At 42.5% G+C, this 16,970-nt stretch overlaps 2 protein-coding genes across 15 annotated transcripts in view; one reads left to right on the top strand and one right to left on the bottom strand.

Moving 5' to 3' along the window:
* The window catches only part of KIAA1328 (KIAA1328 ortholog), a 395,477-nt gene extending 393,419 nt beyond the window's left edge, over positions 1-2,058 (bottom strand). For 5 of the 10 annotated variants that reach the window (XM_081562376.1, XM_081562367.1, XM_081562366.1 and 2 more), the window contains exon 1: positions 1,031-1,430. Coding sequence is in view for 3 of the 10 variants with exons in the window: in XM_081562367.1 (XP_081418493.1) it covers positions 1,031-1,331 (301 nt within the window). In the remaining 7 variants the exon portion in view is untranslated. Of the gene's footprint in view, positions 1-799; positions 1,431-1,552 lie in introns of those variants that run through there. The other 5 variants (XM_081562371.1, XM_081562369.1, XM_081562375.1 and 2 more) reach the window with 2 other exon arrangements.
* The window catches only part of TPGS2 (tubulin polyglutamylase complex subunit 2), a 60,324-nt gene continuing 44,409 nt past the window's right edge, over positions 1,056-16,970 (top strand). For all 5 annotated transcript variants that reach the window (XR_014074758.1, XR_014074759.1, XM_081562393.1 and 2 more), the window contains exon 1: positions 1,056-1,575. Coding sequence is in view for 3 of the 5 variants with exons in the window: in XM_081562393.1 (XP_081418519.1) it covers positions 1,494-1,575 (82 nt within the window). In the remaining 2 variants the exon portion in view is untranslated. The remainder of the gene's footprint in view (positions 1,576-16,970) is intronic.

Here is a 16,970-nt window from a genome sequence, read left to right on the forward strand (position 1 = left end):
GAAAGTCCATAATACCAAACAGTCAGCAGCAAGAAATGCAAAAATACCCCACTCTCCAAGGCGTGACACTTTAATCCTAGTAATCCAACAAGGGGAATTGATAATATAACTTCTTAAGTTTTACTGACTAGCTAAGTAGAACCTGCAAAGAACGATTCAGGATACGTTAACAGCAATGCCTCTAACAATGCTATGGCCACTCCTAGCAAACAGACCAAAAGGCTTGCCTCTGTGGGCATCCAACACACTGAACGCCCTCCTTTCAGGTAACTCTCCTGGAACGTGAAGCAAGTTACCAGGGCCAAAGATCAATCTGGAAAAGTGTACAGAACGCAGGGAAAGAACCAGTTTTGTCACACATCTCATTACTCCAAGGGTAAAAGCGTCACAGCTTCTCTACCATAAAACTATCCAAGAACTGACTCAACCCTGCCTGCGGTGACCCGCAACCTACATACAAATCAACGCTACCCCCAGGTCCTAAAATCTGCATCGCATCTGATTCCATCATCAGCATCACTAGATCACGTCCGTGTGAAACCAAGTCCCACGATTCTCTGAAGATATAAGTATGAAAATACATCGTCACTGCCAGGCCTTCGAAGTCCAACAAGGTCCTGACTTGCTCCTAACAGCGCAGGCCAGGGATACTCCTAAACCAAGACGAAAAGCTCCTGGAGCACCCAACACCATGCCCTTCTCCAGAAGCTCACTCCTCACAGACCCGGCCGGCCGGAGGTCGCCTCAGGCAGAGGGCCCCTTCCAGCCCCCAACTCGAGGCCGTCTTTCCGGGGCTCACCGCCAAGGAGGGCAGGGAAACAGCTTGGGTCGAACGTCTAGAACTCCAGCCTGGAGAAACAGTGCAGGCTCTCCGCCACCTACTACCCAAGCAAGGGAACTGCCCGGCGGCCCGACTGCACGGCCCCGCCCCCGGGGTCCGCAGCGAGCTTCTCCCCTCCGCTCCGCGTCCCTCGCGACCCCTCGCCCCGGGAAAGGCGCCGGCGCCCCCTGTCAGGCGGGCAAAGGATACAGTCCCGGCTCCAGAACGCCGCCGCGCCCGGGCGGGAGGGGCCCGCCACGTCCGCCATCTTGAAACAACCGCCACTCGGGGCGTCGCGCCGGGGCCGCCCCGCCCCGGCCCCCAGGCCCGGTCCGGATTGGCCACACGACACAGAGGCCCGTCCCCGCTTGCGCGGCCGGCCCCGGTGGGGCGCGACGGTCCGGCTGGAGGGGTCGCTGGGTCCCGGCGGCGTGGCGTGGAGCACCCGCCGGGGCAGCGGGAGCAAGCGTCTCGGGGGACTAGTACAGCCCGAGCAGCCCGGGCCCCTCATCTCCGCCCCGCAGCCCTCTCAGACGCCGAGCACTACAAGTCCCGGCATGCCGCGAACTTGACGGCCGCACCTCCCGGGCGGTGTCCGGCCCTCCGGCCCGCCCCGCTCCCCGGCCCGGTCCCCACCCCTTCCCCGGCCGCACGCGGAGCCGGGACGCGAGACATGGAGGAGACGTCGCCCCCGCTGCTGGGCGGCAGCAAGCCGCACCTGGAGAAGCTGACCTTGGGGGTCACTCGCATCCTAGGTGAGTGGGGCGGGGGGCCGTGAGGAGGACTGCGAGACGAAGGGTGTGCCGCGGAGGCGCGGCAGGAGCTGGACTCTCTAGGCCAGTGGACATCGCGGCTGTAAAGTCCCGTTGTTCAGAAGGTGCGTTAACTGGGCCAGGGAAGCGTTTCCTGGGAGTGTGGATGCAGAGACGCGAAGCCCCATCCGAAGTCCCACCACAGGGCCCAGGAAGGACGCGGGAATAGATGTGCTAAGGGGAAACGACAGGCCCCTGACAGTGGGAGGCTGGCTGTCTGAGAGGCCTTCTTGGCCTCAGGTGACAGAGAGAGGTGGGGGAATGTTGCAGCCGACCTCCCAGGGCAACCGGTTCCCGTGCGCCTCCGTGTGAATGACACCTCAATTGGTCCAGAGAAGTCAATGCACCGTTGAATGGGTGGTTTTCCTTAATGGAACCTTTCCTTAGTACATACCACTACGTTAAATGCTGAAGCTACTCTACAGTGAAATGAAACACACACACAGTTCAGTCATTCGTTATTGCTCAGAGGTAGCACGCAGAAGGAGGTGATTGGAGTATGGAAAAAACCACTACAATATTGTAAACTAAGTACCCTAACTAAAATAAATAAATTTATTAAAAAATTAAAAAAAAAAAAAAGGAGGTGATTGATCTTATCTGGAGAGTTAAGAAATATGTCCCACAGGAGATGATGCTGATTTTGAAAGACAAGTGGGAGTTAATCAGATAACCGAGGAGGAGAAACACAGTCTAAGCAAGCCGAGTAGTCATTTCAACACCTTCCTTTTGCATTCATAATAAAATCCAGATTTTGTGCCATGACCCACCAGTCTCCTGTAATTTACCCTCAGCTGTCTTTCTGACTTTAGTTTCACTCTGGTTTTGCCAAGTTGCCTCCTTGTTGTATGTACCATGAACCCACTAAGCTTGATCCCACGTCAATGCTTTTGCAATTTGCTAGACCTTCCACCTAAAATTCTCTTCCTCTGAATGTCTGACTTCATTCAGATCTCTGATTAAATATCACAACCTCGGAGGAGCCTTCCCTGAATACAGTTCCAGTAACACCGTTCCCTATGACTGTCTTCCTTTATCCTATTTTTTTTAATCCTCATGGCTTTGCCACTATTTGAAATTATGTATTTATTTGTTTGTTTTAATTTGTCTCTTTTCTGTAGTTGAAGTCCATGAGATTAGGAACTTTGTATTATTCTTCCATATATTCCCCGGTTGGATGGCATCACCGACTCAATGGACATGAGTTTGGGTAAACTCCAGGAGATGGTGATGGACAGGGAGGCCTGGTGTGCTTCGGTTCATGGGGTCACAAAGAGTGGGACACGACTGAGCAACTGAACTGATATTCCTCGGTGCCTAAAACAGTAAATGAGGTGTGCAACATCCTGATGTGTTTGGGAGAAGTGGTAAGTTTTAGAAATGAAATTAGAGTGTAGGGCAAAGAGAGAGCTAATCACCGAGACCAATTATATCTCCTTATTCTTACCCAGACTTCTGCCCTCTTGCTTCTTGTACTTCTGGACTTGAGCTGCTGCTGCTAAGTCGCTTCAGTCGTGTCCGACTCTGTGTGACCCCGTAGACGGCAGCCCACCAGGCTCCGCCATCCCTGGGGTTCTCCAGGCAAGAATACTGGAGTGGGTTGCCATTTCCTTCTCCAGTGCATGAATGGGAAAAGTGAAAGTGAAGTCGCTCAGTCGAGCCCGACTCTTAGCGACCCCATGGACCGTAGCCTACCAGGCTCCTCCGTCCATGGGATTTTTCAGGCAAGAGTACTGGAGTGGGGTGCCATTGCCTTCTCCGTGGACTTGAGCAGGTCTTGCTATTCCACAGGCAAACTTCATTGTTGTTGTTCTGTCACTAAGTCATGTCCAACTCTTTGCAACCCCATAGACTGCAGCGTTCCAGGCTCCCTGTCCTTCACTCTCTCCCAGAGTTTGCTCAGACTCCTGTCCATTGAGATGATGATGTTACCCAACCATCTCATCGTCTCTCGCCCTTCCCCTCCTGCCCTCAATCTTTCCCAACATTCAGTCTCTTTGCATCAGGTGGCCAAAGTATTGGAGCTTCAACTTCATTAGTATCTCTATAAATCTAGAAAGTTTTCTCTAAATAAGAAATTATTTTCTTTTAATAAATGTTTAATCTACTCAAGTCAAGCTAACTAAACGTCCCTTAAGCTGTCAGTTTGATTTAAAGGCCTAAATAATTAAATGTCTATAAACATTTTAAATTTCATTTATGCATTTAATATATTCTATTATGTATTTCAGATGTCTGGCAAACTGCTAACAGTTACAAGTTAAAACCTACCTAAGGAATTAAACAACTCTGGTAATTAAATTTATAGGAAATCTAGCCTCCTATAAGCAGTCTATTTATAAATGTAGTCAAAACCTAATAATTTCAAGTTAGTAATCACAAGTCGAAAACCATTTGCAGACATACCTCAGAGATGTTGGGAATTATGATCCAGACCACTGTAGTAAAGTGACTATCCTAATAAAGTGAGTCTCACAAATTTTTGTTTTCCACTGTGTATGAAAGTTATGTTTACACTGTTATTAAGTGTGCAATAGCATTATGTCTAAAAAATGTACATACCTTAACTTTAAAATACTTTATTGCTGAAAAATACTAACTATTATCTAACAACTCAAGGTTGCCACAAATCTTCAAATTTTTTTTTTTTTTTTAAAAGGCAGTATCTGAGAAGCATAATAAATAAAGCAAAGCACAGTAAAACGAGCATGCCTGTATGTTTTCACATTTCTTTCTTGTTTGAAAAGACAATATATTAAGAGGATTTTTTAAAGCAAAGCAGCTGAAGTCAGTGGTGGGTATATGGTAAGCAGCCTCCCAAAAATCTCCTTCCTAAAATATATGAAATAACTCCGCAACTACATTTTTATCCAAAACCAAACTCTCAGTGTTGCTTAAAGACAGAGAATACCTAATGTGCAAAGTAATGGAGTAAAAAGAGAAAAAGTAACAAATCATAGGACCAGACCGTAATTTTTCCTGCCCCAGTCTCTCACAGCCAGAAGAATCCGTGGCAAGCAAACAATCCCAGAAATGATTCTAGCCAAAGAGGCTAGCTGGAACAACCAACAGAAATGAGAAACTAGTGTCACTAACCTAGAAATCTTTTTAAATGACACACTATTGCAAAATGAAGGAGAGAAGTAAAACCCATACAGAACTAATGCTGGAATCAGAAAATAAAATGTCAAACAGACAACTGAGGAAGACTCTTCCCAAAAAAGAACTGAAGTAGAAGAAAACTTTAAACTCCAAATAAAATTAAAATACATGAACAAGTATAGAAAATTGAGTGACAGAAAGTGTGAGCCAAGGATTTAATATCTATGCAAACTGTCTATCAAATAAAAGAACTTAGGAAATTCTCCACCCATGAACCCATCCTGAGGAATCTACTAGAGGACAGATTTTATCAAATCAAATATAGATTGGGGAATCTGCCGCAAAAAGACTTCTGCAGAGCATTATTTTCATACAGACTAATACACAGAAACATACATAAATACATGCACATAAGACTAAACCAAAGGTGGGAGGAGAGTTGAAGAATGATGTACCAGTTATTTTCTATTATGACAAAAGGATGTTTAAAAGGATGTAACTATAGTGTTAACTACTGGGCAGATTTCTAAAATGACCTCCAGTTCTCAGTTCAGTTCACTTCAGTCACTCAGTGGTGTCTGACTCTTTGTGATCCAATGGACTGCAGCACGCCAGTCCTCCCTGTCCATCACCAACTCCCAGAGTTTACCCAAACTCATGTCCATTGATTCAGTAATGCCATCCAACCATCTCATCCTCTGTCATCCTCTTCTCCTGCTGCCTTCAATCTTTCCTAACATCAGGGTCTTTTCAAATGAGTCAGTTCTTCCCATCAGGTGGCCAAAGTATTGGGAGTTTCAGCTTCAGCATCAGTCCTTCCAATGAATATTCAGGACTGATTTCATTTACGATTGACAGGTTGGATCTCCTTGCAGTCCAAGGGACTCTCAAGAGTCTTCTCCAACACCACCGTTCAAAAGCATCAGTTCTTCGGCGCTCAGCTATCTTTATACTCCAACTCTCACATCCATACATGCCTACTGGAAAAACCATAGCCTTGACTAGACGGACCTTTGTTGGCAAAGTAATGTCTCTGCTTTTTCATATGCTGTCTAGGTTGGTCATAACTTTTCATCCAAGGAGCAAGCGTCTTAATTTCATGGCTGCAGTCACCATCTGCAGTGATTTTGGAGCCCAAAAAAAGAAAGTCTCTCACTGTTTCCACTGTTTCCCCATTTATTTGCCATGAAGTGATGAAACCAGATGCCATGATCTTAGTTTTATGAATGTTGAGTTTTAACCCAGCTTTTTCACTCTCCTCTTTAATTTTAATCAAGAGGCTCTTCAGTTCATCTTCGCTTTCTGCCATAAGGGTGGTGTCATCTGCATATCTGAGGTTATTGATATTTCTCCCTGCAGTCTTGATTCCATCTTGTGCTTCATCCAGCCCAGCATTTCTCATGATGTACTCTGCATATAAGTTAAATAAACAGGGTGACAATATACAGCCTTGACCTACTCCTTTCCCTATTTGGAACCAACCTGTTGTTCCATGTCTGGTTCTAAATGTTGCTTCCTGACCCGCATACCTATTTCTCAGGAGGAAAGTCAGCTGGCCTGGTATTCCCATCTCTTGAAGAATTTTTCCACAGTTTATTGTGATCACAGAGTCAAAGGGTTGGCATAGTCAATAAAGCAGAAGTAGATGTTTTTCTGGAACTCTCTTGCTTTTCCGATGATCCAGCAGATGTTCCCAGTTTGATCTCTGGTTCTTCTGCCTTTTCTAAAACCAGCTTGAACATCTGGAAGGTCATGGTTCACATACTGTTGAAGCCTGGCTTGAAGAAATTTGAGCATTACTTTGCTAGCTTGTGAGAAGAATGCAATTGTGTAGTAGTTTGAGCATTCTTTGGCATTGCCATTCTTTGGGATTCGAATGAAAACTGACCTTTTCCAGTCCTGTGGCCACTGCTGCGTTTTCCAAATTTGCTGGCATATTGAGTGCAGCACTTTCACAGCATCATCTTTTAGGATTTGAAATAGCTCAACTGGAATTCCATCACCTCCACTAGCTTTGTTCGTAGTGATGCTTCCTAAGGCCCACCTGACTTTGCATTCCAAGATGTCTGGTTCTAGGTGAGTGATCACACCATTGTGATCATCTGGGTCGTGAAGATCTTTTTTATAGCTCTTCCGTGTATTCTTGCCACCTCTTCTTAATATCTTGTGCTTCTGTTAGGTCCGTCCCATTTCTGTCCTTTAATGAGCCCATCTGTGCATGAAATGTTCCCTTGGTATCTCTAATTTTCTTGAAGAGATCTCTAGTCTTTCCCATTCTATTGTTTTCCTTTATTTGTCTGCATTGATCACTGAGGAAGGCTTTCTTATCTCTCCTTGCTCTTCTTTGGAACTCTGCATTCAAATGGGAATATCTTTTTTTTTTCTCCTTTGCCTTTTGCTTCTCTTCTTTTCACAGCTCTTTGTAGGGACTCCTCAGACAACCATTTTGCCTTTTTGCATTTCTTTTTCTTGGGTATCGTCTTGATCCCTGCCTCCTGTACAGTGTCACAAACCTCCATCCATAGTTCTTCAGGCACTCTGTCTATCAGATCTAATCCCTTGAATCTATTTCTCACTTACACTATATAATCGTAAGGGATTTGATTTAGGTCATACCTGAATGGTCTAGTTGTTTTCCCTACTTCCTTCAATTTAAGTCTGAATTTTGCAATGAGTTCATGGTCTGAGCCACAGTCAGCTCCCGGTCTTGTTTTTGCTGACTGTATAGAGCTTCTCCATCTTTGGCTTCAAAGAATATAATCAATCTGATTTCATTACTGACCGTCTGCTGATGTCCATGGTGATGTCCAGTGCTACCTGTATATAATCCTTTACTCTTGACAATGGGCAGGACCTGTGAAAATGAGGGATGTCATGCCATGGCTTAGGTTACATTATATGACAAAGGCAAAGGGTTTTTGTGTATGTAATTAAAGTACCTAATCAGTTAATTTTGACTTAAAAGGGACATTATCCTAGATAGGCCTGACATAATCAGTGGGGCATTCTAAAAGAGAGTGTAAAAGTCAGATGGATTTCCTCCTGGCTTTGAAAAGCTAAGCTGCCACGTTGTGAGAGATCCTATGAGAGGACCAGTGGCAAGGAACTGTGACTAGTCTGTAGGAGCCGAGAGCAGCCCCCTAGCTGATGGCCATCAACAGGATAGTGTCCTCCATCTTACCACCGCTAAATTTATGGTAGTTTGTTATGCAGCATAGTAAACTTATGTATATATTTTGTTACCTGGAAATGGGTTCTGCTGCGACATATTCTTTTGTGGAAGCATCTTTGAAACTGGGAAATGGGTGGTAGCTGGAAGAATTTTCAGGAACTTGATAGAGTAAGTCTAATAAATCACCATTAACAGACTGATATTAGAAATCGACTATAGCGATGCTGAAAATACTGCTGGTGAGGACTCAGAAAGAAATAGCACAATGGCAGAAATAAATCTTACCTTATCAGTAGTTACATTTAATGTAAATGGACTAAACACTTCAATGAGAAGGCAGAGATTGACATCAGATTTTAGAAAAGCAAAAACATGATGCAAATATACCTAGTCTACAAAAGACACATTTTGTATTTAAAGACACAAACAGGTTAAAACTGAAAATATGGGGGGAAAAATATACCATGCAAATAGAACACAAAGTGGAGCTTGAATGGCTATAATAATATCATGTAAAATAAACTTTAAAACAAAATTCATTATTTGAAACAAAGGAGGACAGTTCATAATGATAATAGGTATCAATGCCCAGGAAAACAAAACAATTATCATATATGTACCTATGAAGGTCCAAAATATATGAAGCAAAAACTGACAATGTTGAAAGGAGAACTAGATAATTCAACAGTAATAGTCTCAGACAATACCCTACTTACAACAATCGATAAAACAGCTAGGCGGAAAGTCAACAAGGAACTAGTAAACTTAACCAACACTAAATTGACTACCTAACAGACATCTGTAGAACACTTTGTCAAAAACAGTATAATAAAAATTCTTCTCAAGTATACAAACTTCCTCAACCTGATGAAGGGTAACTATGAAGAACCCACAGCCAACATTTACTTAATGGTGAGAAACTGGATACTTTCCCAGTAAAATCAGGAACAAGACAAATGTTCATGGGATCCCCAACACCACACCAAGTTGAGGTTACAGGACTTGAGAGACAGTCATGTTGTGATTTATTACAGTAGAAGCAAAGGGAAAGGTACATGTGGGGAGATTAAGGAAACCAGATATAAGCTTTCAAGAGTCTTCTCTTAGTGGAATCACATGGGACACCCTTAATTATTCCAGCAACATGTGACAATACATGAAATGTCTACTAGGGAAGCTCATGTGACCCCAGAGTCCATACCTTTTATTGGAAATCCATTATGTAGACACCCTCTACCTAATATGTACCAAATTTGAGACTCCCAGAGGAAAGCAGGTGTTCAGCATAAACCATATTGTCTGCAATAACAGGTGGGTACAGTGAGCCATTCTTACCAGGGAATGGTAGAAATCCTCTTGAAATCCAAGTTCCCAGATGCCAACCAAGGACCAACCTTACAAGCCATGTCTCTAAATATTGCAGTCTCAGGTATGCTACATTCTCTCTTTTCTGCAAAATAAGAACTCCCCTCTTACCACTTCTATTCAGCATTTTACTGAGATTCTAGTCAGGGCAGTTAAGCAAGAGAATGAAATAAAGACATACAAGTGGGAAGGAAAGAAGTAAAGAGCTACTTGCAGATAACATGCTCCATGTATTAAAAAAAAAAAGTCCTAAGAAATCCACAAAAAAAGAAAAAAAAACCCTATAGGTTAGCAATGAACAGTCCAAAAATAAACCTATAAAAACAATTGAATTTACAATTGGGTCAAAACAGTAAAATACTTAGTATAAAGTTAAATTAACAGAAGTAAGGCATAAATGAATAAATTAACAGAAGTACATGACTTGCACACTGAATACTACAACACTTGATGTAAAGAAATTAACATCTAAACAAACTGGAAGACATGTTTATGGTTTGGAAGTCTTAATATTATTAGAATCCCATACTCTGAAAATTGATTAAATTTACAATCCCTATGAAAATGTCAACTGCTTCTCAGATATTGACAAATAACCCAGTCCTAAAATTAATATGAAAATGGAGACCTAGAATAGCCAAAACAAGTTGGAAAAGAGGTACAAAAGTTAGAGGACTTAAACTTCACTATTTGAAAGTTTACTACACTTGGGATAATGAAAATATTCTGCAGATGAATAGTGGTGATAATTATACAACAATGTCAAGTGTACTTAACTGTACACTTTAAAATAGTTAATATGGCAGATTATTATTTATATATTACTACAATAAATTTACTCCAAATCTACAGTAGTTTTCACTGGGGCAGTGGTATAAAGATAGAAGTATAGATGAGTGGAATAGGATTCAAACTCCAGAACTAAACCATCACATTTATGGACCTGTGATTTTCAACAGGGATATCTAAATAACTCAATGAGGGAAAAAGTCTTTTCAACATATTTTGTGACAACTGGATAGCCGCATGCAAAAGAGTGAAACTGGACCTCAACCTCAATTCAGATACAAAAATTAACTCAATATGGATCTTAGATTAAATGTATGTGCTAAAACATAGGTCTTGAATTGGTTTTTTAATGACTTTGGATTAGCAGTAGATTCTTAGATCTAACACCAAAAGTACAAGAAACAAAAGGAAAAAAATAGCTAAAACATACTTCATCAATATTAAAAATGCTTGTGCTTTTAAAGATACCATCAAGAAAGTGAAAAGACTTCATAGAAAAGGAGAGACTGCAAATCACATATGTGATAAGGGATTTATGGGTGAAATCTATTAAGAACTCATATGACTCAACAAAAATATCAAATAATCCAATCCAAATACCACTTCACACCCTCTAGGATGCCTGCTTAAAAAATAAAAAACCTAAGTCTTGGCAAGGAATTGGAGAAACTGGAATATTCATTCACTATAGGTGGGAATGTAAAATGGCACTGCCACTTTGGAAAGCAGTTTGGCACCTACTCAAAAAGCTAAACATAGTTACCATATGACCCAGCAATTTTACTTCTGGATATATATCCAAGAGAAATGAAAACATTTACATGCAAAAACATGTACACAAATATTCTTAGAAGCATTATTTATAATAAAGTAGAAACAATCCATATGTCCATCAGCTGATTAATGGATCTGAAAAATGTGATATGCCCATACAATAGAAAATGTTGGCAAATAAAAGAAATACAGTACTGATCCATGCTACAATATAGATTGACCTTGAAAACTAATTGAAAGGAGAGTTACAAAGGCCATGTGTTTTATGATTTCACTTATATAATCTATAGTATGTACCGATGTAAAGTAAATTGCCAGAGTGCTGGGAGTGGGGAGTGGAGGGTGGTACAAGGTTACTTTTTCAGGAAAGGATGCACAACTCTGTGAATATACTAAAAATCACTGAAGTGTACATTTCAGTGGGGTGAACACTTTGGTGTGGAATTATATCTCAATAAGGCTATTTTTTTTTATAAAAAGGAATCCCAAAAATAGCCCTCCAAGATTTCCTGAAGTATAACACCTGTGATTTGTTGTGTGAAATAACAAAAAGGGAGATTATCCTTAACTCCATGAGCACTTTACAACAAGCTGTTAACAGAAGAGGAAGTCAAATTTGAAGCATGAAAAAGATTTGTTATGCTGTTGCTGGCTTGAAGATGGATGAGAACACACGATAAAGTATATCATAAAGGCCTCTGAAAGCTGAAAGTGTCCCCAGCTGACAGCAGGCAAGGACTGAAGACTTCATTCCTAAAACCACAAGGAGTTGAATTCTGCCAGTAACAGGAATGGAAGATAACCTGGAGCACCCAATGAGAATAGATCAGCTGACACTTGAGCAGTCGGTTCGTCTGGATGGATAGAAATATAGATCAATTATTCCAGCCTCAGCAGAGAGACCAGTAATGCTGTGCCAGATTTATGAGCTACAGAACTGTGACCTGAGTGCTGTTTAAAGTTGCTAATTTGTGGTAGTTTATCATGAAGCAATAGAAAGCAATCCATTCCCCCAAATATTTTAAAGAAAAGAGCAAACATTGCACATTTCAAAAAGAAACGTAACAAGTGTAATATAATACGTGTAATTACAAAATATAATGATAAGGCTCAGACCAAACATATCCCTCATAACAATAAATATGAATGAGCTTAAGTCACCTAGTAATAGAAAAAGAAGGGTTTGGCTCACAAAACCCAATTATTTGCTATTTCCCAAAACATATAACTAAAGCAAATAAATTAAAAAATATTTAAAATGAAGAGATAGATACATGTTTCTGGTGTCTCACAACTCTCCACAAGTCTCAGTGATCCATTAGAAGGACTCACAAGACTCAGACAGGACTCACAGCTATAGTTTATTATATCAATCAATTGGACCTTGGCAATCTGACCATTGACATATCAGGTAGTATCCAGAGGAAGCCGTGTATCAGCTTCTGAAGTTTTCCCACTGGTGAGTGGTCACATAGAGTACACTCCTTCTTCAAGTGGTGAAATGCTACAATATGTGTGCAGTGTTTCTGCCCAGGGAAGCTGGCCCAAGACCCAAATTCTACGGGTTTTATTGGGGACCACTCATGTAGGCAAAACAATCAGCCTTTTGTTGTTACCAAACCTTTTGAGTTGGGCCCCAAAAAGGGTCTTCCTGCCCAGTGTCATTAGAGCCAGCAGGATGAGACCGAGTTTGGTTCAGAAGCAAAGGAAAGTTTTATTTGATCAAAGAATGGAAAGAAGCTAGCTCACACTCCAGAGTCTAACTCTTTCCCACAGCCAGCGGCGGGGCTGCTTTATAGGGTTCTGGTTGGGGAGGGCGAGTGGAGTACTCACCAGGCTGCACCACTTTGCCGTTCAGATCTCAGTGCTGGTCGCACCCTCTCTGTGGTCTACAGTCCATGGGGTCCCTGAAGAGTCCAACCTGTGACTTAGCAACTTGGAGACTCAGACACATTAGTGAGTAAACAACAAACTACTTCAAAAGTGGCAATTGAGTGTTTTTGGACTCTTTGTATCTTCTGTTTAGAATTTGCCCCAACTGCACATGCACACAGTTATTTTTAGTCCCATACAGTTTCTATGTATTTTGTTGCTCAGGGAGAGGTGTGTCCAGGTACAAGCATTGCAGCCCTGCAGCAAAGGGTCCTAGGTCGCAGCGTGTTTTATTACTTTTTGAGGCAAACGACTTCAGACAATGTAAGATACATGGCCCAAGAGAACAGTGGCTACATGTCAGATGACAAAAAAATAATGGTCACATGTCAGATTTTTCCTAAAAATATAAGTATCTTGGTTTTCTCCCTATGGCCAAGTGTGTCCTGATGTCGAGGCTCACTGCTGGGGCTGCATCTCCCTGTTCATGCTTTGATTGTTTTTCAGAAGAGAAGCTTCAGGTCTTAGAGAGGATCACAAATTGTCAAGGGGACCATTGCCCCAGATTGTCTCTCTACAGGTTGGGGCTTGAGGGCCTCTTCCCTCAAGTACTGTGTCCCCATGGAGTGATGCCTACAACATCAGGGCACAGTGAGTGGTTAGGGTCACCAAGGAGAGTCTGTTCTACTTAGGCATGAGCTGATCTTGCAGCAGCTGGTTTTTGAGATTTTTAGGTTCACCCAGGCTCCTGGCTGGAAGAGGTGGAGGGCCAGGTCAGTGGGTGCGGGCACCTGATCACCATCTTCTGTGAGAGCTTTCATGGTTTCTCCTACCTGGAGGGCATACTTGAGTTATTCCATTTCAGTGGGGTTAAGGTGTCCCTTCTCTTGGGATTGGGAAATGGGTCTACTATGTGTGTGTGTTATAAGTTCAAATACACTTAACTTTAATTTATCCCCTGGGGCTAACCACATGCAGACTAGGGCCAGTTTTCTTGTTTCCTGACATACCTTGGCTAAGGCCCATTTCAGGATCTGATTGGATCTCTCTTTGACAGTTTGGGTGGGGAGGGTCTCCAGACTGAGTACAAGGTCCATTTTATGCCCAGGGCACTTACTTCCATCATCGCTTGAGACACAAATGCTGGACCATTATTTCTTTGTAGGGATCCTGGGAGCCCCAACCTGGGGATTATATCTTTTAGTAATGCCTTAGCCACTTCAGCTATCATTTCAGTTCTAGCAGGGAATGCTTCTGCCCACCCAGAAATTGTGTTTTCTAGTGCCAAGAGATCCCTGAAAATCCCCAGTACTCTTGCCATGATGGTGAAATCAACCTGCCAGTCTTCTCTAGGATATGTCCCTCTGGTCTGAATGGCCCTTATCTAGGGGCCTCTGGAGGGTCTGGTCTGGGGAGTTGTGTTCATTGTGCAGATGGGCATGTCTCATCTATCCAGCTGATTGTAGTTTTCATGCCTGGAGCTCAACTAACCAGTTATTTAGGACCTTCCTCCTGTGGTGAGTCTTGATGAACCTTCCTGATGGCTTGACAAGCTGCAGTTTGGGAAAAGAAGTGTTCCCTGTGTTCATTAGCTATCCACCATGGTCTTCTAGATCTCTACTGAAGCCCAGTTTTCAGTCTTTATCTAATTCTTCCTTTCTGTAGATTGGGGAATGATTGCATGGATCTCACCTTTGAGGCATGACGGGTGGTCGCTAAGTTACAGATTCTGGGCCACCCTTTTGGCAGTTGTATTCGCTTTGTTTCCCTTTTTTACCTCTGTATTCCCTTTGTATGAGGCCTGCAATGAATTTGCAGTGATGCAGTGAATCACTGCCATCCGTTTTGGAAGCTGTACTCCTTCTAAGAACTTCAGTATGCTTAAGCCACATTTCACAAGTTTATTCTCTGCAGTAAGCATACCTCCTTCCTTCCCAATAGCCCCATGTGTGGGTAGGATGGCATATGTATACTGGGAATCTGTGTAAACATTTAGGATTTTCCCTGTCCCATGCTGAAAGGCTCAGGCGAGGACTGTCAACTCCTCTTTGGGGTCAGGAGCCCCAGGGAGTAGTTTCTCACTTCTGTGACTTGAGTCTGGTAAGTTACTGCATATCCACCAGACTTTTCCCCCCCTCTCATAAAACTACTCCCATCTATGAGAGGCTAACTTCCTCAGTTGGGGCAACTGGAATAGGTCATGTCTATGGTTTCTATATGATCATGCTCCAGGGACCCTGATCCTGTGGGTAGCAGGGTGGTAGGATTTAGTGTGTGACAGGTTTTAGGGTAACCACTGGGTTGTCTAAAAGCATAGCCTGAACTTGAATCGACTTTCCAGGGGATAACTACTCTGTTCCCTTAGAACTTACCAAAACCCGAACCTGATGTGGGAGGCAAGCTAAAGTGTTAGGTGCAGTCACCTTACAAGAGAAACTGTGGTCTAAAGCGCCAGGTACAAGGTCTCTGCACATGGTATCCTATAAGCAAATGAAACTAGACCAAGGCCAAAGGGGAAAAAAAAGTTAGACTTTATCTTATTATCCAGATTCTATTTTTATTTCCTGGGAATTGTTAGTGAGCTTTGCCCATGACACCATGCAAAGTTTAGACTCTCAAAAGGAAAGCAGATTTTTAGTGGTTTACGCAGATTGGCACAACAGCCTTATCAACGTAGAACACATGCAGAGGCCAGATTCCCAGCATCAGCCAGAGATGAACCCTACAAGCTGGTCCTTCTAAAGAACCTCAGGTTGGCCGTGTACAGTCTACTCCATTCTACCCGCCCACCCCCCAAGCCCTCCAAGTGCCTCACCTTCAAGCCCTAGCTTCATGTATTATCTTTACCTAATTCTTTGATTTGTGTAATAAACTATTGTTCTCTTTGAAAAATCTTATATAGTCTTAAGTTTTCTTTTCTGTCTCTAAAGACCTTTAACGTCTTTGGAATCTTGGGTTCCAAAACCTCTACTACTTTTTGTCTGGCTCTGTGGCCACAATTTTTAAGTCATATTAATGACCATTTCCTCATGATCTGCACACATTCATTTGTCCTGAAAGTGAACCCACAGATGCAAACTCTATCAGGATTGTTAGTGGCAGACCATAGAATACATAGCTTATTAAAGGCTAGAAATACACTCTAGCTAGTTAAGGCAGGAAGGACTTAAGAGGCATCAGCCTATAAAATCATTAGGAGATTAAACAGAGCAGATTGTAGGCTGAGAACCAACCAAACTGTGAAAAGGGGATGCTAAATGGGACATACCTGCAGCTAGGAAGCTGTAGAATTGAGAAATTGCTGCTGCTTCTGCCACACTTAACTCTCAACCCCATGAGATCAAAATACCTTTGCAACTATGCTTGTAAAAAGAGCCCATCTCCCTACTTACCCCTCTACCTCACCTGCTTCTTCTCTCCTTCCAGGTTTTATGCCAGTGGGTTTCCCTGCAGAAATCTTGGCCTCCAGAGGGCGCCTAGCTGCAGTGGAATCTGGGAAATGTAGTCTGATAAAAGTATATAAGGCCTTGATAAGACTAGCAAGTGGAACACTCTCTCTCCCTCTTCTGATATCTATGTCAGAAGCTTTTTCTGTCCTTTTTCACTATAATAAAACTTCTGCCACACAAAAGCTTTGAGTGATCAAGCCTGATACCTGATCCTGAAGCTAAATCTTCTTTGGAGATCACGAATCCAATATCATTCACTGTTAGCTATCATCTTGGGGGCTCTGCAGATGACACCACCCTTATGGCAGAAAGCAAAGAAGAACTAAAAAGCCTCTTGATGAAAGTGAAAGAGGAAAGTGAAAAGTCTGGATTAAAACTCAACATTCAAAAAACTAAAATCATGGCATCTGGTCCCATCACTTCATGGCAAATAGATGGTGAAACAATGGGAACAGTGACAGACTTTATTTTGGGGGGCTCCAAAATCACTGCAGATGGTGACTGCAGCCTTGAAATTAAAAGACGCTTGCTCCTTGGAAGAAAAGCTATGACAAACCTAGACAGCATATTAAAAAGCAGAGACATTACTTTACTGACAAAGGTGTGTATAGTCAAAGCTATGGTTTTTCCAGTAGTCATGTATGGATGTGAGAGTTGGACCAAAAAGAAAGCTGAATGCTGAAGAATTGATGCTTTTGAACGGTGGTGTTGGAGAAGACTCTTGAGAGCCCCTTGGACAGCAAAGAGATCCAACCAGTCAATCCTAAAGGAAATCATTCCTGAATATTCATTGGAAGGACTGATGCTGAAGCTGA

This window comes from Giraffa tippelskirchi, chromosome 14 (assembly GCF_054371585.1).
Source record: "Giraffa tippelskirchi isolate mGirTip1 chromosome 14, T2T-mGirTip1v1.2.pri, whole genome shotgun sequence".
Classification (NCBI taxonomy): Eukaryota; Metazoa; Chordata; class Mammalia; order Artiodactyla; family Giraffidae; genus Giraffa; species Giraffa tippelskirchi.